The sequence below is a fragment of the Sprattus sprattus genome (assembly GCF_963457725.1).
Source record: "Sprattus sprattus genome assembly, chromosome: 20".
Taxonomy (NCBI): Eukaryota; Metazoa; Chordata; class Actinopteri; order Clupeiformes; family Clupeidae; genus Sprattus; species Sprattus sprattus.
In genome coordinates, this window is record NC_137918.1 from 25,455,416 (window position 1) to 25,479,978 (window position 24,563).

The following is a 24,563-nucleotide window of genomic DNA, read 5'->3' on the forward strand; positions in this document are numbered from 1 at the left end:
TGTATTCTGAAACTGTGTTGTCTGTCTCTTTATTACTGTGATTCTCATCTACTATATGCCTTCATTTTAATGTGTGTGTGTATACAGGCTGAATTATTGTACCCTCACAGAGAAGAGCTGTGCAGCTTTATCTTCAGTTCTCAGCTCACACTCTTCCAGTCTGAGACAGCTGAACCTTTATTACAATAATTTTGGAGATTCAGGAGTGAAGCTGCTTTCTACTGGTCTGGAGCATCCAAACTGCAGACTGGAGAAACTGGAGTAAGTGTGCCAGTGTGTGTGTGAGTGTATGTGTATATGTGCATGCACACATTATTGTCTGTCTGTCACACAGAGTCACTGAAACACACTCTCACTCTCACTCTCACTCTCACACACAGCACTGAGGAACTCCAGAAATGTTCAGCTGTGCTCTTCCACTTGCTGCCATAAGCATATAATTGTGTGTCTGTGCCTGTGTGTGTGTTGGTATTGTAAATTATCTCTACTGTCTAGCTGACATTACTAGATTGATGGATAGATGAATGGGGGAGAATTTGAGTCTTAGTTGTGAGTGAGAGCGTATCAGTGTCTCTGTGTGACACAGACAAACACACATTTCTCTGTCTTTCACACAGACACACTGATTCGCTCTTGCTTTCTCTGTCTCACACACATACACACTCACACAGACACACACAATCTAATGCTTAATGGCTGCAGGTGAGAGCACAGCAGATCATTCCTGGAGATCATCAGTGCTGTGTGTGTGTTTGTGAGTTGGTATTCCACATGATCTTGCATCTAGGTGTTGTATACTGGATAGTTAGAGGGATATGTGGATGGTTGGAAATATGGATGAAAGAGGGAGAGTTGTAGTCTTAGTTGTATTGTGTGTATTCTGAAACTGTGTTGTCTGTCTTTTTATTGCGGTGATTGTCATCTGTAAGCCTTAATTTGAATGTGTCTGTGTTTCTACAGGCTGAGTCATTGTAACCTCACAGAGAAGAGCTGTGCAACTTTATCTTCAGCTCTCAGCTCAAACTCTTCCAGTCTGAGACAGCTGGACCTGAGAGGCAATATTCTGCTGGGAGATTCAGGAGTGGATATGCTTTCTACTGGTCTGGAGCATCAAAACTGTAGACTGGAGAAACTAGAGTAAGTCTGCCAGTGTGTATGTGTGTGTGTGTGAGTGTGTCTGTGTATATGTGAGTGCAAACATTATTGCCTGTCTCTCACACAGAGTCACTGAAACTCTCTCTCTCACTCACTCACTCACTCACTCACTCACTCACTCACTCACTCACTCACTCACTCACTCACTCACTCACTCACTCACTCACTCACTCACTCACTCACTCACTCTCTCACTCTCTCACACACACACACACATGTTAGTGACAGTGTCATGTGTTGGGTGCTTGCAATTATGATGCACTGGACTGTCACCATCTCCGTATCTCCCTAAATGAATAGCAAAGGACTCTTTAAATCAACAGAGGGAACTGGATATGTAATCTAACTTAGGGCTGGGCAAGTTAACGCTTTAATCTTGCGTTAATTCATCAATTAATTAACAGCGACAATTTTTTTGACGCGCGTTAACGCAGGTTTTATTAATTATTTTATTATTGTAAAAGTCTGTTGCCAATAGGCTTTTATTTTGACTGCTGCGCAACCTGAAAAGAAAAGAATGGCCGGATAAACATACCTGGATAAGGGCACAGACATATATACAGTTATACTTGAAAGGTTGACCACACGCAAGTTAACACAGATACACGAAAGCTAAACTCCTCGAAATAATGTGGCGATTCATTTCCTGTGCATCACCTCCAGCAAAGTTAACGTCAGTGGGCGTTAACCAGTCAGCTGTTTAGCTAGAATCTATAAGTTCGTTGTCTGTGAATGATGCTAGCAGCAGCTAAGCAGCTGGCTATCCTAGCCTGTCACCCTACTGGATTTACCATTAAGATCACATCAGGATGACAAGAAAATCAACTATCGAAAATATGATTTTGAGCTTGTTGTGCAATGATATCCCCTGTCCTCCCGGCTACCGATAAGTTAAGCTAACTAATTTGAACATGCTAGCTTTCGCTAGCTAGCATGGGGAGTTGCCATTAACTAGCGAGCTACATACGTCAGAGGGCTATGGCAGAAACAACGTCATAACCAGGCTGGTTAGTTACATTACAGGGAAACCAGCCATCAAGTACATGGAATTGAGTTGTAATATTGTCAACACAACTTTCTGGTGCTTCACCACACTCTAAACATCAATGCCCCGGCAGTGGCAATAAGCTTCAGTTTTGTATTTGTTTTGATAACATTGTTTAAGTTGAGAATTACACAAAGTATTTATTTTGTTAAACTGCTACTATATAAAAATGCTGATGTTAAGTGTTTGCACAACAAATGTTGTGGAACTTTTGTTCATATGGCAGAACATTTAAAATAAAAGTGCGCTATACACTGCTTTTGAATTGATTATTAGATTTTGTGTCAAAAAAAATGCGATTAATCGCGATTAATCAGGGAAATCATGCGATTAATCGCGATTAAAAATTGTAATCGTTGCCCAGCCCTAATCTAAATATAAAGATAAATATCCTCCATTTAGTGTTCAAGTGTTGCGTTGCAAAAAAACTAAAGAAAGTATGCCACCTCTTTACAGTACGTATTGCAATTTCAAAGAAATGAATCTGAAACAATGTTTCATGATGGCTCTGTATGTCAATTTCTGTGGTTTAGTAGAACTTAAAAGGCCCTATCTTGCACCCAGCGCAATTGACATAGTCACCGACGCATGTATCTATCTTGCACCTGGCGCACAGCGGGATTTTCCCTCCAGAGGCGCGCGTCGAAATGAACTTGCGCCGACATGGGAGGGGGCGGAACAGAGAAGGCGTTTCTCTGGCGCAAGTGGTATTTTGCAGTTTCAAAACAACGCTGTGCACCATTGACCAGAAAAACGCTAGTCTAATGTCAGAGGCGCAATGTGTAAAGTCTGTGGCGGGTTTTCAGAACGCTATTTTAAGGGCGCGTGTGCTTGCCCGTACAGTATAGGACCTATAGGCTACACTTTACTTCTGTTGTCTACACGAGAGATTTAACACCAATTTTTTGGGCAAGCCATATATAATTACAAGGAAAATAAAGTATTTACCACATGAGGAAATCATTGTGATATCCATATCCAAGATATTTTAAAAATAGGCATACATCTAGCGTATACATTGACCCAAATGATTCAGGTTAATTGTAATGGCGGTTCAAACCAGACTGGTTGGCCAATAGCGGCATGACACATAAGTATATAAAGACTGTAGCTGCCAAATGTGAGGACCCTGCCTGATGTGAGTCCGCCAATAGGATGTCTAGAGTCCGCCGCTGCCTGATGTGAGTCCGCATGCGCAAACACAAACGGTTTACGGCAGAAGGCTCAGGAGCAAACTATCCAAGACGTGCATTCTCATACATGGTTTAATATCAACGTATCTGGCTTCTCTTAACGCATAATGTAGGTTTATTTAACGTAGTGTTTTATAATTTTGTCAACGGTTTACAGCATAAGGCTCAGTGTCAACATATGGGGCTATGTTGTATTACTGTTACTAGTAGGCTAATGAATGCACTGCTTAACTAATAATTCAATAAACATGAAGCTTAACATCATAAACCTTGGTGGATTTCAAACGTAAACAAATGCGCTTGTCATTCCACTTCATGCTGTAGCCTACACCACCAGCATTACCTGGCTCGTTGTACTACAATAGTGTCGCAAAGTTTGCGCATGCGGCCTCACATCAGGCAGGTCCTCACATTTGGCAGCTACAAAGACAACTGTCTAAATGGGTTCTCCGTCAAGAGCCCGGAAACAGAGCTGAAGAACAATTTGGATATTCTGAAGACTGTCATACCGTCATGTAAGTCCATTAAGAACCTTACTCGCCGACGTACCAGTTAGGTTGCGGTTAATCGTAATTTTTGTCCATTGCGCAGTGAAATGGAATACGTCTTGGGGCAGAGGATCGGACGCCAGAGGGAGAGGGTCTACAGGCCCAGGCAGACCTACCTTGCTTTGACTGAGGAGGAATGCAGGCGAAAGCTACGCCTGACCCGTCAGGCTGTGACTGATGTCTGCCATCTCCTGGCAGATGAGCTGGGGACAGACACACACTCTCCCTATGCCCTCCCAGTTGCGGTGAAAGTAACAACGGCACTGCATTTTTATGCGTCTGGGTCATTCCAACACCCCCTCAGCTCTATTGGAGGCATTTCACAGTCTGCAATAAGTTCGGCTATACATGCAGTTACGTCAGGTCTAGTCCGACATGCTGCGGAATTCATACAATTTCCCGTAACACCCGACAGCCAAGAGAGGGCTAAGCATACGTATTCACATACGTGCCCCCCCCAGTGTTTTACACAACATTGCCATGAATCATGGATGTGTCAATGACATAAATGAGGATAGATTAGAGGACTTTAGAAGATGTGAGGTTGAACTGCATGTGCCGATGGGTGCAATATTATAACCATGCATACATAACCTAGTGTATCAGTGAGGGTGAACCCAAAACATCGGAAAGTATGATTTTGTGACTTTTATTTCAAATATGTTGCCACCAAAAAACGAATGCTAGTTACTGAAAAAATACAAACGAGAAATGAAAAAACATTTCTCCAAACAAGCATGGGAAAATATTGCCGTGATTGTTTCTGGTAACACACATTCTGGTGGCCTCACGGTCTTCCTCCAGGTAATTCCGCCATTATAATAACAAGACACTATGGAATATGCGCTCCTCGCTCTTAAAGGGAATGTGAGATGACGCTCTGATTGGTTTATTGCATATTACGCCCAAAACACACCTATGGCTGAGTAACCTCCTTTGGACCAACCCATTTGACATTTGCGTCGGGCGCAAGTGTGTTTTTTCCGCTGTTAAAATAGCAAATGCGCCATAGAGACGCCCACACAGCTACTTGCGTTTGGCGCTGTCCTACTTGCGTTTCTGATTGTTAAAATAGGGCCCAAAGTGTCTGTTCAGAAACAGCAACACAACATACTACCACTAGAGGTCTACTGGTGCCCAATGCTGATCCATGGAGTCTTCTCTATTTGGAACCACATTTTTCTGAAGTTCACATTCACAGTAGCATTCTCCCTTGAATTACAATAAATCTTGAGAGAGAAAAAATCTCTAGCATACCTTTCCACTCCTACAATCCCAAACACATTTCAAGTCAAGCAGCTATCATGACACCAAGAACAAACAGTTTGATCGGTTGGTTTGCCTGTTCCAATACTGTAGATACCACTATTGAATGTGGTAAATTTAGTCTTTGTGGGTAAACAGTCTTAGTGATAAAGTGGATAGTGTCGCTGCCTCATAAGCAGTTGACTGGGATTCAATTGCTGGGCAATGCAGGATGCCATTGAAAGTCACTTCGGATAAAAATACCTGACAGAGATAATTTTGAAACACTGTTAATGCCTGAAGAATATATTAATATAAATAATAAAAATGCCTTGTATTATTAATCATGTGCTTATGTAAGCAGGGACATGAATTTTATGTTTTTCTGTGTATGTGAAATTTAGATTATTAGGTCTGCATATGTGCAAGCATGTTTGGGTCAAGTTGACAAGTTGGTAGAACTGTGCTTCTTTCGACCTTGTGTAAAACTGACATCCTTGCCAGACAGGAAGCATAGTAAAATTACCTTTTAGTTCATCAGACAAAGCCCTAGGTTTGCACACAGTCTCACTGGTGCCTTCTCTCTCTCAACCCTGCTTTTCATTGTCTGTTTAAAACCCCTGTTTTGACTGGTTGCTGCTCAGTGCCAAGCTGGTCTAACAGTTTTCCACTGTGCCTTCAATTAGTGGACCCGACCCCCCTAGTCCCCAGAGCAGCTCCCCAGAGTCCTAGAGACTGTCCAGTACAGCCCTGGTGCGGTATATGCCGTCCACAACCTTCCCTAAGGGCATTTGCCAATAATTTAGCCCCAGTGGGACCCAAAGAGTAGCTGTCTGTTTTCTTAAATTGTTATTCAAATGTGACCAGGCATGGCTAAACCAGCCACAAGTCTCCCCGGAGACATTTTGAGCTATTCACAGATTCTGAAAGTGTAAGTGTAAAGCTATCCAATGTTGTGTCACTCATGTAAATCTGATAATATTTGTATAAGTTGTGATCATTTGAATGTATACACCTCTGAAAAGCTTTTGTTGAGAAAAGGCACCTCTAAGATTGTCTGAGTAGTCACCTCACCTGGGACAAAGGGAAGACAGTTGTGCTCATTTGCATCTCATTGGGATTAGCCCTCCTCTACAGATGTCACACTGACATCTGGTATCTGTAGCCCTTCCCCCTACAGTTGTCACTGAAGACTCAAGCATTGTAGTCTTGTTAATGATGAAGTGTTATTCTGTATTTCATATAGTCTTATAAAGCATATATGCCTTAACACCCCACATGAGATATATATGTCAAGTGTTGAGTGTCTCATGTGAAGCAGTTGTTTTTGTTTGTAATAAATAATCGAATGTGATAATGAAGTACGGTAGCGTACGTAGCGTCTCAACTGAAGCCCAACTCAACTATACAGCTAGCTTGCCGCTAACACTAACTGAAAACAAATTGGAACACATAGTGGCTAGGTAGCTAGCTGCTAATAAGTAACATATAAGTAACACATCAGCAGTAATGAATCAATTGTTCTGATATTAAATGTACTACTAAATGTACTACTAACATGCCATTCTCAAATTAAAGCCAGTGACATGATGGTTAACGATTAACGAGTTCACGATGGATACCGACAGTTAGCAAACCAAGCTAGGTAGCATTACTATTGGATTTGAATGGCAGTTATGCTAGCTCTGGCTATCCAGACAAAGGAGCCTTGTTTCTGGACACGTTTCACGTTCATGAGCGGGGGCAATACAGTAATCTGAAAAGTTTAAAATGATACTAAACGAAGGGAAATCTACTGTATGGAGATATTTCTGCTAAGTAGACAATGCAGATTGTAATTAGGCTGGTGGATATGTCCATTGTAAGAAGTGTGAAGTTTTAATGAAATATGATGCAACTCTGATGATGCAACACTCGTTATCCACAACAACATGGATAAACCTCGCTGGTTGGATGTAGATAGTTTTCAGAATGAATGTCTGCGTGCAAAAAGATCTTCAATGGTAAGACTTGTCTGTTGAGCCTCTGTTGGTGTCTCATAAAACGTGAGTTTTATTAAAGCATAGCGTGTGTAATGTGTAGCTATTTCATTCCGTTTGTTAACCTTTCCTGCTGTCTGTCTCTGAACGTAGAGATTGCAGGGGAGTAAAATGCTCCGCTTCCGAAGTAGATTACATGTTTTTAACTTCGGATAAGAGTAGTGGAGTATGATGCTGTATAAGTAACCATGTGTATCGCTTGTAATGTGCAGCTGATTGGTCGAAAAAAATAACAAACGCGATTCAGAAGTTCATATGGAAATTAGGTAACACCCCCCAAGCGCGACGAGAGCGAAGCTGAATTTAACCAAACTGTACCAACTTCAAAGACAAAATGTATACTTCTAAGGTAACCAATACAGTTATCTGAAACATGGAGTGGCTTCTTCATGACTTCAACTTGCACATTCTGCAAAAAAACGAAAATCACTAATTTTGAAAAAAAAACTTCAATTGTGTTTTTCTCGAAATCGTCTCGGCCGACTTGTTCCCCCTTTTCGCGTGCTGGGTCACAAATGTGTCTACATGTTGAGGTGTTGTGTCCTAACAGTTTGTGTGTTTGTGTTTGTGCCTACAGTCTGTGGGGCTGTGGCCTTACACGGAGGAGTTGCTCATCTTTAGCTTCAGCCCTCAAATCAAACCCCTCCAGTCTAAGAGAGCTGCACCTGGAAGGAAACAAACTGAAGCAGTCTGGTGTGGAGCTGCTTTCTGCTCTACAGAAAGATCCAAAATATAAGCTGACTGAACTAAAGTAAGTAATAAATACAGCACGTACAATAACATTCCATGTTATCCACTGTGCATACAAACATGTGTCAATGTGTCCGTTTATCATCTCCATATATGATATATTTGGATGTATGTGATGTTTAAAATATTATAATCAGAGTATAATCTGTGTGATGTGTAAAATGTCGTTAGCAGACATTACCTGGAGAACCTTTAATCAGACATTATTGTGACTGGAGCAGAGCTGTTGTTCATGTTAACACATCTCAGTCTTGAGGAATCCTAATGGGGAAACCTCATAGTGAGGATGATGATGTAATCTACAAAATCTCATCAACAGGTATTAACTGGGCAGCCATCAACCATCCCTCAGTCTGACTGGAGCAGAGCTGCTGCAGATGCTGCAGTTTCCAGACACTCAGTACCAGATGATCATCCAGCTGCCCCACGGATAAGCACTATGTGTCCTGTGTCCCTGTCCACTGCTACACTGCTTTAAACGGTTATTTAGTTTTCTAGTGATACATAGTCACCATCTCTAAACTGATTGAACTACTTGTGATGCTGCGTTTCCTAGGTTTGACCTAATGGCGGACCCAATGGAACGGATACTTCTACAGTTCTTATTGTACATTCCCACATAACTCTCTGAACTGGTTCATCTTGGCTGGCGTGGGTGGAAGCATAGGGGTCACGCCAAACATTTCACACCACACTTGTCTTTGTATAGCACATTATTAAGAATGACTGACAGTGTTCATACCATGCTTGTTCAACAAACAAGTTTGAATGAGTTCTTGCCACCATTGGATCATTTCCTGTCTCAGGATGTGCACTTCTGTCCGGGGATGACTTCATGGTTGGGGCAGGTTGACGAGGAACATGGTTTCGCTTTTGTGAAATCAATCAATTGAGTTGTAAGGTTTTCAATGGTGAATGTGACCTATAACTGTTGTTATCATTATTTTAAAGGCCTGACTTTGTTCTCATTATTGTTGGTACCATGTTAACTTTGTTTCATGTGCATTTCTTTGACACATGATTTCACCCCTGTCTGGGGTCTATGCTCTTCTCTAACATCTTCGGAAATGTGAGGTTGTGATGTTTTTGTGTTTATTTAGCAACGTTTGTGTTAAGCTGTTATATTGGCTGTGCATGTACAGCTGTTCGTAAAATATATTTTGTTTCAATTTGTATACAAGTCTTTTTTTGTCTGTTTTTCTTGGATAATGTTCATCTTTCTTGGATTATGCACTTGGTGGAGGACAAATAAATATGTCAACCAACAGAGTTTTTGTCTCCTTGTTGTCTTTCCAGCCTACCCTAAAAGACCCTTGACACAGTTACCGTTTCACATTTTGTGGCAGCGCTCGAATGGGAGAAGTACGGTTCGTAGATGCGTGAGGAATGCCTCTCTGTCTGTCTGTCTGTATGTATGTCTGTGTGTTTGTCCAGCCACTGGGTGTCCCCGGAGACATCATTCCTACCACAACTATTCCTTGGTTAGTGAAAGACCAACACTCCTCTCCTGGATGCTGCCTGCCCCCACCTCACTCCATGGTTTTACACACACACACACGTTCCATCTGACTGGCAGACGTCACAATATGTGTTTTTTTTGCCATGCTACTCATTGAGGTTCACCTGGAAACAATACATTCACATTCAATACAATACAGAGCAGACCAGCCCATCTGAACATGGATCACACCGTGGAGGTGACTCAGCCACCTCGCAGGGTCCGCCTGCCCAGCAAAATAAATGCAAATATGATTGTGGCGCAGCAGCATTCAGTTGTTGCATTTTGTAAACTGCAATTACGTGGATGCCAGTACTTCCCCTTACGAAAGCCATCTTTGACTCTCCTACCACCTGTTGGAGGAGATATAAATATTGCCTAACAAGTCACAGGGTAGACATTTTCTAACACCAATGAATAACTGACATTATGACACAAACAACACAGTCTGGTATTAAAAATCAGTCAATGTTCAAAATAAGTTGATGGTCTGCATTTATTCTGGGAAATGTACCTTAATGATATTTAGGATAACACTTTCTTCCTGTCACGGCCGAGAAGCAATATGACCACATAGCCCACCATTTTGTGTGAAAAGAGTAGGTGAGAGAGTAGTGAGAAGTGAAGCAGAGTGAGAAATTGAGAAGAATGGACTTTATGCTGCAGCATGGCTGACCTCAGATATCCTGTGTGACTTCTGTAGTCAAGGCAACTTCATTTCTGTGGCACCTTCCAGTCAACCAGTGTTGTACACATGCTGTCTACAAAGTGCTCAACACAGTAGATAAGACAATTCTGAGGTAATAAATACGAAAATTCAAGAGAATGCATAAAATAAACCAACAAATAATAAAATATAGTTGTGGAGTACACATTTTGACCTGTAAGTAACTGACGAACAACTCGCAAAAACGGTAAATGCTATGCTGAAGGTGTATGGTAAGTGTCAAATGGAGAGTAAAAAAAAATAAAAGAAGCTCACTCAGCTGTTTGGAAATCTTATTTCTAGCTTGAGCGGTGTCAGTGTAGTGCAGTGATGCACTCTTACCACAAGATGGACCTCTGGTGATATAAATCAGTATAATAATTATACCCTAGAGATTAATATATTCCACACTTTTATGAACTGAGCAGGGTGGTTCCATTTTCCTCCAGCTGACTGTAAAATGATGGTCACAAATGATGAGGTCGCCTGTGATGAACACAGTGAGGGCGGGGTCAGTACCCCAAATTTGAATAGTTTACCTACTTATCCAGTTAAAATACACAGACTAGGCTACTTCCGTAACAGCAACATTTCTCTCTCCCCCCATTTGCCACAACTCGCCAGAAGTGTCCGCACGATGTATGGCAAGATATTGGTAAGTGAAAAACGTTATCATTGCAAGTGCAACTGTAGGCTATTGGATGAAAATAACAGACATCGCAGGCAATTCTGCGTAGTCTAAGCCGAATCCGGCTTGCCTATTTAATATGTGTCTGTTTAGAAGGTAACAATAGTCTATTGTGAATCCAAAAGTCTGTAGATTTTGTTCTGTTTATGGCTAACAGAAGCCGGTCCAAACTATCTGAGAGATACAGGCTGTATTCGCCTGAAGATAAAGATGCTTGGTTTAAAAAACTACACTGTAGGATACAAAGCAAGAATTATGTAAACAATCTAAACACAGAATTATCAAACAATATTACTTTTCGTCATGTCAAGGGGTTTTGCAGCTGAAGCAAAGGACAACATGCACTTTTTGAAACCATTTCATACATGTCAAATACTATATGAATATCTGTAATATGTTCCATTTTATATATTTCATGTATATTATACATTTACATGGATACTTTTGTTTTGTAATACAGCTCAAGACCTTCACTATAAAAACAGGAAAATCCAAGATTGGCAAGTCTGTGTGATTGTGACCATTTGTTTACAGCTGTGCTTAATTCCAACGTTTCCCTCCACCTCTGGTCCCTGATCTACATTCCTTGCGTGTGGAGACAGTAATCACCTAACAAGTGCTGCTTGTTCAAATGTGTCTTCTCTCATCCACAAGGCCTGAATCTCTACCATTCAGGACAATACGTACAACATTGAACTGAATCAAAGAATGTATTTATTTAGGAGGAAACCTTGAGCAGAGCCCAGCTCAACAGGGGGGACCCATCTGCCTGAGGCCAGACTGGGAGAGTACAAGAAGAAGAGAGAAAGGATGACAGGAAATAATTAACAAACAAACACATAAATACAAAACATGTTTCTCTGTAAATGGTCTATTGGAAGATGTAATGTCATTATATGGAATATCTTTGGGTACAGTCTGCATTGCTTGTGTTTGTATTACAATCTATCCAATTATAAAACAAGTCTGGTAATATAATCAGATTGGAAAGCATGTAAAATGTGTAGATCTTTCAATTTTGGGAACAAGACTGGTATTGTTGCACCAAAGTGAGAATTAGCTTACATTGAAAAAGCATTTGTTTCTTTGTGGACACTTTATCGTATAGAAGCAAACCACTGGTGGTGGTGGAATAGAATAAATATGAAAACTTCAATATTAATGTATTTAAAACAGTACATTAGGGTCACTTGTCTAAACCAGACCACATCATACCTCAGACCAATAGACAACCATGATATCACTCACAATGACACAAGAGTCATTTCACCTCAGTGCATGAAATGTGTCCTGCGTCACTATCTCAGAGTGGCCTGTTATTTGAATACCAAACATTGGATGAATATGACTATCAGTTTGCATTTCTAGACTAGTTAGGCTTCTTCATCTCTTCAGCAGAATATAAACAAATACACATTTGTTACGAATTCACAATACAGAAACATTTGGACACACACAGAAATATGTGCAATATATTCCAGCAAAGATGTGTTCTGCAGGCACAGACCCATTTCTAATCTGAATGGATTCTATATCCAAACCAGGGACGTGCAGTGAGGTTCAGAGCTGGTGAGGCACAGAAACCGGAAGTAATTACGTCATTTTGAGCTCTAGTTTAAACTATATATATAATGTATATATACATGTCTATGGTTTTAAAATTGTCATCTGATCAGAACTGAAAAAACGTTGTTTTATTGTCTAATACCATTATTTTCAAACGATTGTTTTTTTATTGTATTATGATGAGTTATTAATAAGATATGAATAGTTGCAAGCTAGTGTATGTAGCCCTCCCACCAATGATATGGCTCATTTCATTTTGTCTGGAGAAAATATAACTACGGTGGTGGGATGCTAATTTAAATGACCATTTAACCAACTCGGACAGCTTCGAAAAAACAATTCCATATTTATTTACACAACATATTAACATGTAAACAGTTAAACACCGCATACATAGCACACAATACCAAAATGTTCTACTGGCCAGTATAATTTAAAGTTGGTGCACTTTCGTTGGAGCTCATAACCGTCAGTTTGAGGTGAAACAAAATGAATCCACTCACGATTATCAGTATAGATCAGTGGAAATCCGTTGTCCTCTTCTTGAGTGAATGCAGTCAGTGGCTAGTTTAGCTCAGGATTAGCACCTACCTAGTCTGCTCACAACTTCAAGGCAACTTTCCTGCATCAACAGCCTTTAGCTTCTTTAGGTTCGTGTTGCGCATGAATATGTAGTCCCGTTGGGAAACGTGAAATACTCCAATGCAAATGTGTAATACTACTGTGTTAACTTAAAATACTTAAACGCTCTTAGTTAATTCAACATGCCTCAGGTTAGCAATGCAATCTTCCATTTTCGCTGTCAAACTCAAGTAGAGAAGTGAAGAAGAAAATCCAACGTCAGATTATATACCCAACAAGTGCCCTCTCGCTCGCCACCCTTCTTGAATCCGTGGTAGTGCGTGCCTCCCTTGCAATATATTTCAATGCGTTTTCAGCTCAACTCAAAAGGTTCTACGCTTGCGCACGCATGCGTAAAACCCAGTTTGGAGTGATTTCGCAATCCTAGGGGAGGCACTGCCTACCCTGCCCATAGACTGCAATGCATCTGCCTCCCTTGACCGCACGTCCAATGCTCATTGGCTGATCACTGGGAACCGGAAATGTTCAAATTCAGCTATTTTGATAATAAAAATGCTCGAAATGATCGGAATCATGCAGAAATGACACTCGTAACACAAGATAACTAGAGAAATATGAATATTTATTTTACAATACATAAATATATATGATTATTATAGAAAAAATTATTATTTTTTTTTACTTTTCAAAATGACAGGTGAGGCTCTGCCTCCCCTGCCTCCTATGACTGCACGTCCCTGATCCAAACATGTATGTTCTGTTTTCTATCCTCATATTTAGATTCTAAACAGGGTATGTAAAGCATAAATATTTAACACCCTGTTTAATAATAATAATAATTAATTTTATTTTTAATGCACTTGTTTAGAGATTGTACAAAAAACAAACTGAGTCTGTCTATGGCACGAAGGAGTAGACGTGCTCAGGCTGTGGGGTCTCCAGGTCTGTGTTGGGGCCTATATGGGGCTGGACCTCGCAGTAGATGGGGGAGGGACTTTTAACTGGACACAGGACTAGTACACCTAGAGGAGACAAGTAGAAACAGGAAATGGTCTGTTAAGACAATAAAACCTAAAAAGGAAACCTTCTAACAAGCTGTTACATGGGAACTAGACCAGTTTATCTGGGTTTGGGTACAGAAATGACAGCCACAATATGAAGAAGTATTGCATAGTTAATTTTCACTCCTGCATGTTAGACAAATCAAGAGTCAAATCGCCAACAGCAACAACAGATTATGAAGTATCATTTAGTTTGTCCCAGTATACAGGACATTTGCTTTTCACCATCCTGTGGTAAGGAAGTATCATTACTGTTATTGATCTCACCAGGTGTCGCATAGCAGAGGAAGATTGAGACCCTTGTGTGGAGAGATTCTGCCTAGACTTGAAGGGAGTCCGCCTCTTCACATCAGGGCTTTGGGTCTGAACACAGAGAATAGAGGAGGCTGTGTCATTTAGTTTGTCCCAGTATACAAGAAGACATTTACTTTTCACCATCCTGTTAGTCTGGGAAGTCCCGCCCCACTTCTTTCGGCCAAATTGATTTTGCCTCTGCAGTGGGTCTGGCCAACTTTGGATACCCGTTCATTTCAAGATTTCCAGAATCCTTGGAGCCAATCACAAACTGGCTTTTGGCTACCTGGCGCGCCATTGGCGGATTTAAACTTACCACGGCTACTTTACAAAATCTACTGCACAGAGAGTTTTTAAACATTGGACATGGTGGCCGCCGAAGCACCGCAAAACTTCGATAAGGCAAGTTTTCTTTGAAAACAGAACAGAAACTTGCCCTGGAACAATTCATACAGAAAAAATATGTGTTTGCTTTATTACCGATCGTTGTATCGTTGTATAGTATCGTTGGTCTGATTGGTTAAAGGCGTGTCCAATTACGTGAGTGAAGTGGATCGCTGATGAGTAGTTGGCCAGACTAACTGAGCAAATGCAATGCAGTGAAGGGGCAGGGAATTCCCAGACAACCATCCTGTGGTAAAGAAGTATCATTACTGTTATTGATCTCACCAGGTGTCGCATAGCAGAGGAAGATTGAGACCCATGTGTGGAGAGATTCTGCCTCTTCACATCTGATGGGCTTGGGGTCTGAACACAGAGAATAGAGGAGGCTGTGTCATTTAGTCTGTTCTAGTATACAAGACTTCTGCTTTTTTCCATCCTGTGATAAGGAAGTATATTACTGCAAGTGTAATTATCTCACCTGTGGAAGGTCTACCCCAGAATAGGAGGGTGGAGAACTAGACTTGAATGGAGTCCGCCTCTTCACATCAGATGGGCTTTGGGTCTGAACACAGAGAATAGAGGAGGCTGTATCATTTAGTCTGTTCCAGTATACAAGACATCTGCTTTTTACCATCCTGTGGTTAGGAAGTAATATTACTGTTATTGATCTCACCTGTAAGAGGTTTACCACAGCACTGGAGGATGGAAACCTAGACTTGAATGGAGTCCGCCTCTTCACATTAGATGGGCTTTGGGTCTGAAGGTGAAGTGAAGTAGAGGGCAAACGTTCAGTGGCTGGAGGGCGTTCTTTTTACCATGCTGTGGTTAGGAAGTAATATTACTGTTATTGATCTCACCTGTAAGAGGTTTACCACAGCACTGGAGGATGGAGTCTCATATTTGGAGGGAGTCTGCCTCTTCACAGCTAAAGATGGGCTCATGGTGGTCTGAACACAGAGAATAGAGAAGAAGGAAGTTAAACTAAACGTGACAAACAGCGGCTTAGGGTTTCCTAAACTCACATATTCCTAGTGACATAGGACTGAGCACAGTTGGCAGAAATCAGTTGTTTCACAAGTTGTCTGATTTAGCAGCCTAGACCCCAGCCTGGCAGGGATTTAGTATGAGCTCCATGCAGACAGCCCTGTATGGGTCTTATTCATGACAGTGGACAGGAGGTGATGTTGGGGATCAGGTGCTGAGGAAGGTATGGAGGATAAGAGATCAGTTGGGTTTCCATTTACTAAGGCAGAGGGGAAGCAGGAGGTGTTTAAGGCCAAGCATACCATGAAAGCAGGAGGTGTTTAAGGCCAAGCAGACCATGAAAGCAGGAGGTGTTTAAGGCCCAGCATACCATGAAAGCAGGAGGTGTTTAAGGCAAGGCATACCATGAAAGCAGGAGGTGTTTAAGGCCCAGCATACCATGAAAGCAGGAGGTGTTTAAGGCCCAGCATACCATGAAAGCAGAAGGTGTTTAAGGCCCAGCATACCATGAAAGCAGAAGGTGTTTAAGGCCCAGCATACCATGAAAGCAGGAGGTGTTTAAGGCCCAGCATACCATGAAAGCAGGAGGTGTTTAAGGCCAAGCCTACTGTAGCGGGGGGAGAGCGTAGTCACCCCACCCGGATTTGAACCCGGGTCTACAGGGTAACAAACATGCATTCTGAGCACAATGCCAAAGGCTCAATGGCATGGCATACTCATCTGTAGTGACGGCACAACGTCACACCTACTATGAAGAAAATGCTTCATCTAAGCTCTTGTAGAGAGTATATTTCATGTGGAAAAGGGCATGTGGGAGAACACAGACAAACTAATCCCAGACCAAAGCTGAGCAACACCACATAATGACTTGTGAAATGAGTAACTGATCGATTGGATTTTAAAAAGAGTGATAAAAATATACTTACCCCAACTGGCTGAGAATCTGCTGAAGAACTGCCTGCTTTAAATGATGAAACAGAATTAGTGATTAAATGCATGTCAGCACAAGACATCATTAGTCAGCAAACACTAGAGAAGGACAGGCTGCTGGAAATAAACAGTACTGGTGAGAGGGAGAAAAACAGTGTGTGGTTTAACCATAACAAGAGTAAGAGTGTGTGTGTGTCATTCTGTCTGTCTGTCTCTGTGTGTGTGTGTGTGTGTGTGTGTGTGTGTGTGATCATCATGCATGACGTTTTAACTATCTGAACTACTGGGGTTGTTTAGAAGTGTGCCTATTTTGACCTAAAAAATGGCATCAGTTTGCTTGGGGTTTGGGTCAGGTTACGGTCAGGACTAGATGCATAGTCAACATTGATATTAAAAGCCTGTTGAAAAAGGTTTAATACCTTCTGGTTGTTAGTTGGGTGTCAAATATTAGACCAAAACAATGTGTTATTCAGATAACATATGTTGCACGGTACCTTGATTCTTTGAATGCATTCGAAAACACAAAACTCCACCAAGGACGAGGACGAGTAGTAGTACTAGTCCTGATGCGACAGGAACACAGATCCATATAAGGGTCTGCTCGTCACCAGGAGGAAACTCTTGCTCTGTAAAGACAAAGCAGAAGAATGTTGCTGTTCTCTTCATGACACACAGTAAAACATGTAAACCAACACTGAACCAAATAGCAACTGTTTTGAGAGTCTCAAGAAATGCAGTAGAAAAAGTAGTTAAACTGATGTTTCTTACTTTGTGTACAAACACACACAAACACACACAAACACACACACAGTGTTTAAGAGACACTCATAGCACACGCAGCAAACCCCTAACTGAGTTGTTATGCAGTTCAATCACCATTTAATGGCTTAGACACATATTCCTCATCGGCAGAGCAGAAACATCCCAGACACAATTCATCTTTCACACCAGAAGCATGATCACGTGTTAGCAGGGGCGGAGTGGGACACAAAAATCCACCGGGACAATTCTAACTGCACCGGCCCACCACCGGCCCACAACGTGCCCACAACGTGCCCACAACTGGCCCAACCCACATCCCCTCCACCTCCCATATATCAACTACAGAAACAAACGGGCGGCTTTTGATCATTATTTTTAGATTTAGAGTTGATGTGTGGGTGACAGACATGACAGTGACAGTGACAGTGTATTTGTATATGTACATTTATGGAAATACGGAACAAATCGACTCCCGTATTGGCTCAAATGTTATGCTAATTCGCAACAATGTGTCCTGTCAACTCACTCGCATCTAGTTGACGGCTGGTTGAATAAATCCGTAATTCTTGTACATTTTGATGCACTTTCCTCCTGCATCCGCCTCTTTTTCAGTCTGGCCTTTTTGCCCCCTCCTTTCTCCTTTCTCTTATGTCCCTCCATCAGGTACGCTTCACCTGCTCTCTCTCCCTGATAGCCGCTAATTTATCTCCCTAGGTTCACTTGATAAAGGCAGAACGATACACATTTCCCATGATGCTTTGCTCGACCATTCTACATTCAACAAAAAAACGAATTAAATCGCTGGCCAATTTATATTTGTGGTCATGAAAGTAATGGAGCGTCTGAATAAAAAGAATTACATCAATATAGGAGGCTAAACAAAAATCAGAAGGTTGGATTAATGGGAGTGAGTTTGACAGACGCCACCATAGGTGTGATGTACAGAGACAAATAGTGCTATAAATAGTGGTTGGACGGCTCAATTTTGAAACTTTCGGAGAATTTAGAGATTTTCACGGGACCATGATTTGACGTACATGCAAATTCGATGGGCCGCTCATGGCTTTAACTCAACGGCTGCGAAGGCCGGACTGCAGGCTGGTTCTCGAGAGATAATTGGCCGACAGGCCCACCGGGAAAAATCCCGGTGCTCCCGATGGCCACTCCGCCCCTGCGTGTTAGCGTGAATAGCAAGCCAACCTACTTCATTTCTGGTCTGCTGTAACCTAAATTGCACTGATAACAGCTGTAAATATAGTCACAGTGATGAATGAAATGGCTAGAAATGTAAACTTCTGCAGAAGTGATGAGGTACACATAGGAAAAACATCAGTGAAATGCACACTGAAAAGCATTGTTAGATTCTGGTGTATTTCTCATGTACAGATCTTAAAGTGTAAGTTTGGCCCCGAATTCCTGTAAGGTTAATAGGTTACCATAAGTGTACCACATCATATGGTTCTCTATGAGAAACAGCTCCAGTGTCCATAAGATGTCTGCTTAGGCCCCTCTGTGTGTGTGCTGTGTGGCATTCCTCAAAGGCGCCCACTCTATCAGGCCCAAGGGCAAGGGCATCGATGAGCTCATGAGACTGTTTACGTGTTCATATGTGTGGGTGTGTAATCCTTTGGTAGAGATGTTATACATTCTATTTGACTTACGTAATTATACTGGTTAAATTGGGCTGCACGCTAGACTCAGGTGAATCAGAGCAAGAATCACGAGAGACGACACCATCTCCTCTCCAGGACGGATCCACGCAGGCTGCGTGTGCCCTGAAAGAACTCTGCTCCACCGGTACTTTAGATGCTTAGACTCAGAAAAGTACTTAGTGATATTTCTTGTCTGCTACAATAAATATCTTTGGCTCTGATCCAAACCACTTCAAGCTCCTTGATTGAGACTCCATTCTACAACCACCGAGACCACCTTTTGTGATTAAGTGTAGTAGCCTAAATATAGAAAAGAATCTTACAGCATGCCTGGGCTGTTTATAGTGCTAACAGTGCAATTCTACAAAGGTTCATTTGAATATAAATGTATTTGTGTGTGCATATCACAAAAGAGCACTTTCTCTTTGCATTTTGGTTGATAAGTTTACCACAGCTCTGTATCTCTAGCTGCTGTGCCACTTCTGGGTGAAGGACTCCTAACATCCTGTATGTGTTCAAATACATTTTGAAACTCAGAAACCAGCACCATTTAGCTGATTGAACAGTCCACGTTCATTATATGACTGTTGTTTTATTTTGCTTCTCTAATCTGCTGCAGTCTGGCAGTGAGCCCGTGCCTACCTCTGGCCTGCCAGAACGTAGGTGAGCCCAACAAGCTTGTTGTTGTTGAATACATATACTTATATGCAACTCCTGAGGAAACTTGAGTGAACTTTCACCTAACAATAAGTCAGGAGCATGAAGCCTATATCACCATCAGGCATAAATTCATTTGTTTGCATAAAAGTGGTTTGCTCAAGCCCATAACAACAGTGAAAGTTGTAAAGTCTGTCCCTATCTCATTATTTTATTCACCTTAATAATCTCTGAAGTGCATGTAACATTGACTCTAATAAATGGGATGTTTGCATGGTGACTCACCAAGAACACTGAGCCTGTATTCAGAAACAGCCTTCCTCCCATCAGCATTTATCTCTCCTTTGTAGAGTCCACTGTCATTCTTCTGCAGGTTTGTCAGCTCCAGAGAGAAGGTGTTGTGATCAAACTCTACTCTGCCCTGATAAGGGTCTGGAATTCTTAGCTGGCGGTGTTTATCATGATATGGATAATAACTAACAACATCACATGATTGATTAAAAACCCAATCTACATTATCTATATCCATGTTGTCATGCCTCTGCATGATCAGGGTGACAGAGTTTCCCTCTAGAGCAAACACAGACTCTGGGGCACTGGCCACTGTGGAGACAGAATGGTAACAGGGTGCTATAAGTGTCATTTATTTAAACATATATTTGTTTATTTAACTATTTATTTTTCATTTTCAAAACTGATCATTTTGAGTACACTGCTGATTTTGAAAAAGTGTCCAGACACGGATGTTGCAGCAGATACGTACCTGTGTGAAGGATGGCAGCAAGGAGAGACAAAGTCCATTTTGGATCCATTTCTCTTCATTCAACAAGCCTCTTTCTCCCTGACAAGACAAAGACTGACTGATGAAACCAGTGACAACTAGTAGGTCACGGCAAATATGAGACAGGTGATATATCAAACCATGGGCGACCTGTCACACGTAGGGCTGGGTGATATGTCAAATTCATTTTGATAATTTTTTGTTTTTGATTGATGTGAAAATTGCCTATATCACAAAAAGGAGATAAGTGCTTCATCTGCTGTTACTCAAACACCAGCACGAGTCTGGAGTTACCATAGAGATATGCCAGCACCAGCACTTCTCTGGAGTTACCATTGAGTTACGACAGTAATGTGGTCCCACTATAACAGAGATGCTATGTTGAATGAAAAATGTGTCAGTAGACAACTATAAACTGGACTGACTTTCACTGTACTTTTGTCGTCTTGTTGCATGATCGTCATTTGACTGTGTTATTGCAAATCAAGTCTTATTCTATGAATATTATGGAACTGAGCTATGTCTTTGTTGGATTAATCTGGAAGATTAAGTTTGTGAGAAATCTATAATACATGTTGGTTAATATTTGGTGGTCCCCATAACCACTTTATTTAGAAATAACATTTTGCTGCCTAAGTATAGATTCAGCAATACTGTCAGGACCCAGGCACAGATCAAGACAAGTCTTTTCAAATATAGTAATTCATTGGAGTCAGTCAGTCCAGGTCAACAGGCAGGTTTGTCACCAGGAAAGCAGTCAGACAGTCCTAAATCCATACGACCACAAGGCAGTGAGCGTTTCACAAAGGTCAAGTTATTACTAAGTATGGCAAGAACTGAGACGATCTGACAAACTTAACTTGAAAGAGGAGGGTTTAAATACACAGAGTGATCATAAAAAGAGTCAGGAAAGTAGGCCAAACAAGATGAGGGGCGAAGTCCAGGGAAAATAAACCTGTAAGCGTCAAACACTCGCAGGCAGGAAGAGACCGGCAAATCAAAAAATGTGAATCGTCCTCTGAGCTCGAGATTTACTTCTTTTGGCCATCTCACCTAGCCCTAGTCACCAGCATGCTCTGTGAGAATGATGAGATGGCAGCTATAAAAACAGATCAGAGCTTTAACATCTATATTTTCTTATACCCGATTCATATTTGGGAGAAACTGAAGCCTATTTTTTCTGATGCAATCACATCTGCATTAAATAAGCACTTGTTGTGAGACCGTTGCAGATGATTTAGAATGTGGCAGCGCGTCTGGTCTCTGATCAGCCAAAGAGGACATGTATAACTCCTCTGTTGGTCAACCTTCACTCTCTCTCCCTGTGGCTGAAATTATTAAATTGAAGTGCAGGCCTCCTGGTAATTCCAAGAATTTCAAAAACCACAATAGGAGGCAGAGCCTTCAGCTACCGAGCACCCCTCCTCTGGAACAACCTCCCTGCCTCCATCCGAGATGCAGACACTGTCCCTATATTCAAATCAAAGCTTAAGACATTCCTCTTCAGTGCATCTTATAGCCAAAAGTAATTGTGTCAACAAACCCATCACCTGCTGCGCTAGCTAAAAGTGTATCCTGTTTGCTGAATGGATGCATGTACGGCCCCGGCATAACAGCTTATACTTCAATGCAGGGGTCGGGAACCTTTTTTGCCTGGAGAGCCACTTTTACCAATTTTTAATTTTTGTTATCTCAGAAGAGCCACAAAAAGACAGTTACAAGAAATGTTTTGGATATTTAACTAACAGTTATTTATTCAACAGGGTTTTTTAAAATACATTTTCTACCAGTTTTAAAAGTTATTGTAGCCTATAACTTGAAATGTAAATGGCAATGGGAAATGACTGAAGTTAACAACGAGCGTAACAACGACATGAAGTTAACAACGTTGACAACACAACACTCGAAATTGAACATTAGGCCTACCAGAGATTAATGCGACTTCTGGTGCTGCATAGACTTGCTGATGGCCTTGTAGTCTGACTCATATTCAGTGAGGTGAAGCTTCATGCAAGCATTTAGGCTTTCGTTGTTTATAAGCGAGCGCAGGTTCGTCTTTATATTTTTCATATGTGAGAAAGATTTATCGCATGCATAAGTGGAACCGAACATGGGTAACACAGCAATACTATCATATTGCAATGTGCGATATATGGGCAGTTCATTCCAAGTTTTTAGAAGCAGTTCGTCTTGAGATGGAAGCTTTCCCATGTAGGTTCCACTAGCTGTGTTCGCTCGCACGCTGTGCTCGCTGACGTGCGATTCATTCCAGCTGATCGTTCAGTGATTTGAACTTGCCCACCCAGATGCCAGACGAGTCTATTTCGAAATCGCCGATAGAAACACCAGGGATGCACAATACGTTGTTTTCCTTTTCGATATTTTTCTCAAGCCTATCAACTTTAACAATGGAAGTTTTCTCGTTGACGGAAATGTAGAGAAATCTATGATTTTGTTAGATATTGGCATGGCAAGCAGCCGTGACTAACATTATTTTGCAGCCGGCTATGGTTACGGAGTCAAGTGAGGTGGAAAGTTAAATTAAATAACTCAGATAGACCTACGCATTTGACACGAAGCATTGTCATTTTATATAACTAGTATTGACTGTTATTTAAGCCTTCTACTAGGCCTAGGCTGATGCCTTGATTCCACGTTTTTTTTCTCCGTATTTTTCTCCAACCCATTTCTTCTGAGAGCCCCGGCCGTCAGCAAAAGAGCCAGTGGTGGCTCGCGAGCCATAGGTTCCCGACCCATGCTTCAATGTATCGAACAATACAGCCAAGACATTCCTCATTAGTGCATCTTATAGCCAAAAGTAATTGCGTCAACAAACCCATCACCTGCTGCGCTAGCTAAAAGTGTATCCTGTTTGCTGAGTGGATGCATGTACGGCCCCGGCATAACAGCTTATACTTCAATTACTTGCAATTAAGTACCGCAACATCATATGTGTTTCCTGTTTGCCGAGTGGATGCATGTACGGCCCCGGCAAACAGAACACAACAGAAATCAAAATGCTCAATGCCAGCAAAAGCAAACATATCTACCAGCCACCCAGACATATCCGAACCCAAATAATGCTGAATAAAAATCAAAATCAAAATATTACTTGCAATTAAGTACCGCAACATCATATGTGTTTCCTGTTTGCCGAGTGGATGCATGTACGGCCCCGGCAAACAGAACACAACAGAAATCAAAATGCTCAATGCCAGCAAAACAAAACATATCTAAGTACCGCAACATGCAACAGGCAAACCGACACACAAGTGACATGTCCCTGATTGGTGAAATGTTTCACCTGTGTGTTTGTTTGTGCTGATTCCTGACTGAGAGACCTGCAAATTGATTCGTAATTTCCTGTTTGTTAGATGGATCAGGAGGAGCCCCCTGGGCCTGATGACTCCCCTCCTCAGCCCGCCCCGAAACGCCCCTGCAGACCGGCTCTAGAGCAACACCAGCATCGCCCACGCAGCCCTGCTCCCCAGCTCCCCATCCTGGGCCCTCAACACAGTCATCATCCCCTCGACGACTTCTCCCGCTGGATGTGACAACCACCACTCTGGTCATCGGCAGCTCAATGGCCCAAGATGTCCACATCCCCCCTTCAACAAGCGGCCCCTGCAAGGTCCACTGCCTCTCCGGAGCCAGGCGTGTTCCAATCGCTGATGGAAGTGGAACTATCGCTCCTCACCCCAACCACTCCGCATCTACGCACATGGACAGCTGAACCCTCGGCCAATCGCACCCACCGCCACTGCATTGCCATACATCTACTCTACCCAATACCCTATGCTAGCATTTATATACAATATACATTATTGCCACCACTGAAATGTTTCTTCGTCCCTACATCCCCTACCCCTCTAACAGTAAGCCTATTGGCACAGTAATCTGGTCTTGCCTGTATCATGTACTTACCACCAGATGTCTGTATACTTATTATATCCAGTGACTAAATGCTGGCTGTGTATAACCCCTGTTGCTTCCTTTCCCCTTCTGCCACACAACCCTTCCCCTTCCCCCTTTCCCCCCGTCCT

At 41.9% G+C, this 24,563-nt stretch overlaps 1 protein-coding gene across 1 annotated transcript in view; it reads left to right on the forward strand.

The window, feature by feature from the left end:
- Positions 1-8,409, forward strand: part of LOC308381694 (NACHT, LRR and PYD domains-containing protein 3-like) — a gene marked incomplete at both ends in the record, with an annotated part of 22,733 nt that extends 14,324 nt beyond the window's left edge. The window contains 4 exons of the mRNA XM_080859282.1: positions 88-261; positions 961-1,137; positions 7,803-7,976; positions 8,328-8,409. Coding sequence (XP_080715408.1) covers positions 88-261; positions 961-1,137; positions 7,803-7,976; positions 8,328-8,409 — 607 coding nt within the window. The remainder of the gene's footprint in view (positions 1-87; positions 262-960; positions 1,138-7,802; positions 7,977-8,327) is intronic.
- Between the last annotated feature and the right edge of the window lie 16,154 nt (positions 8,410-24,563).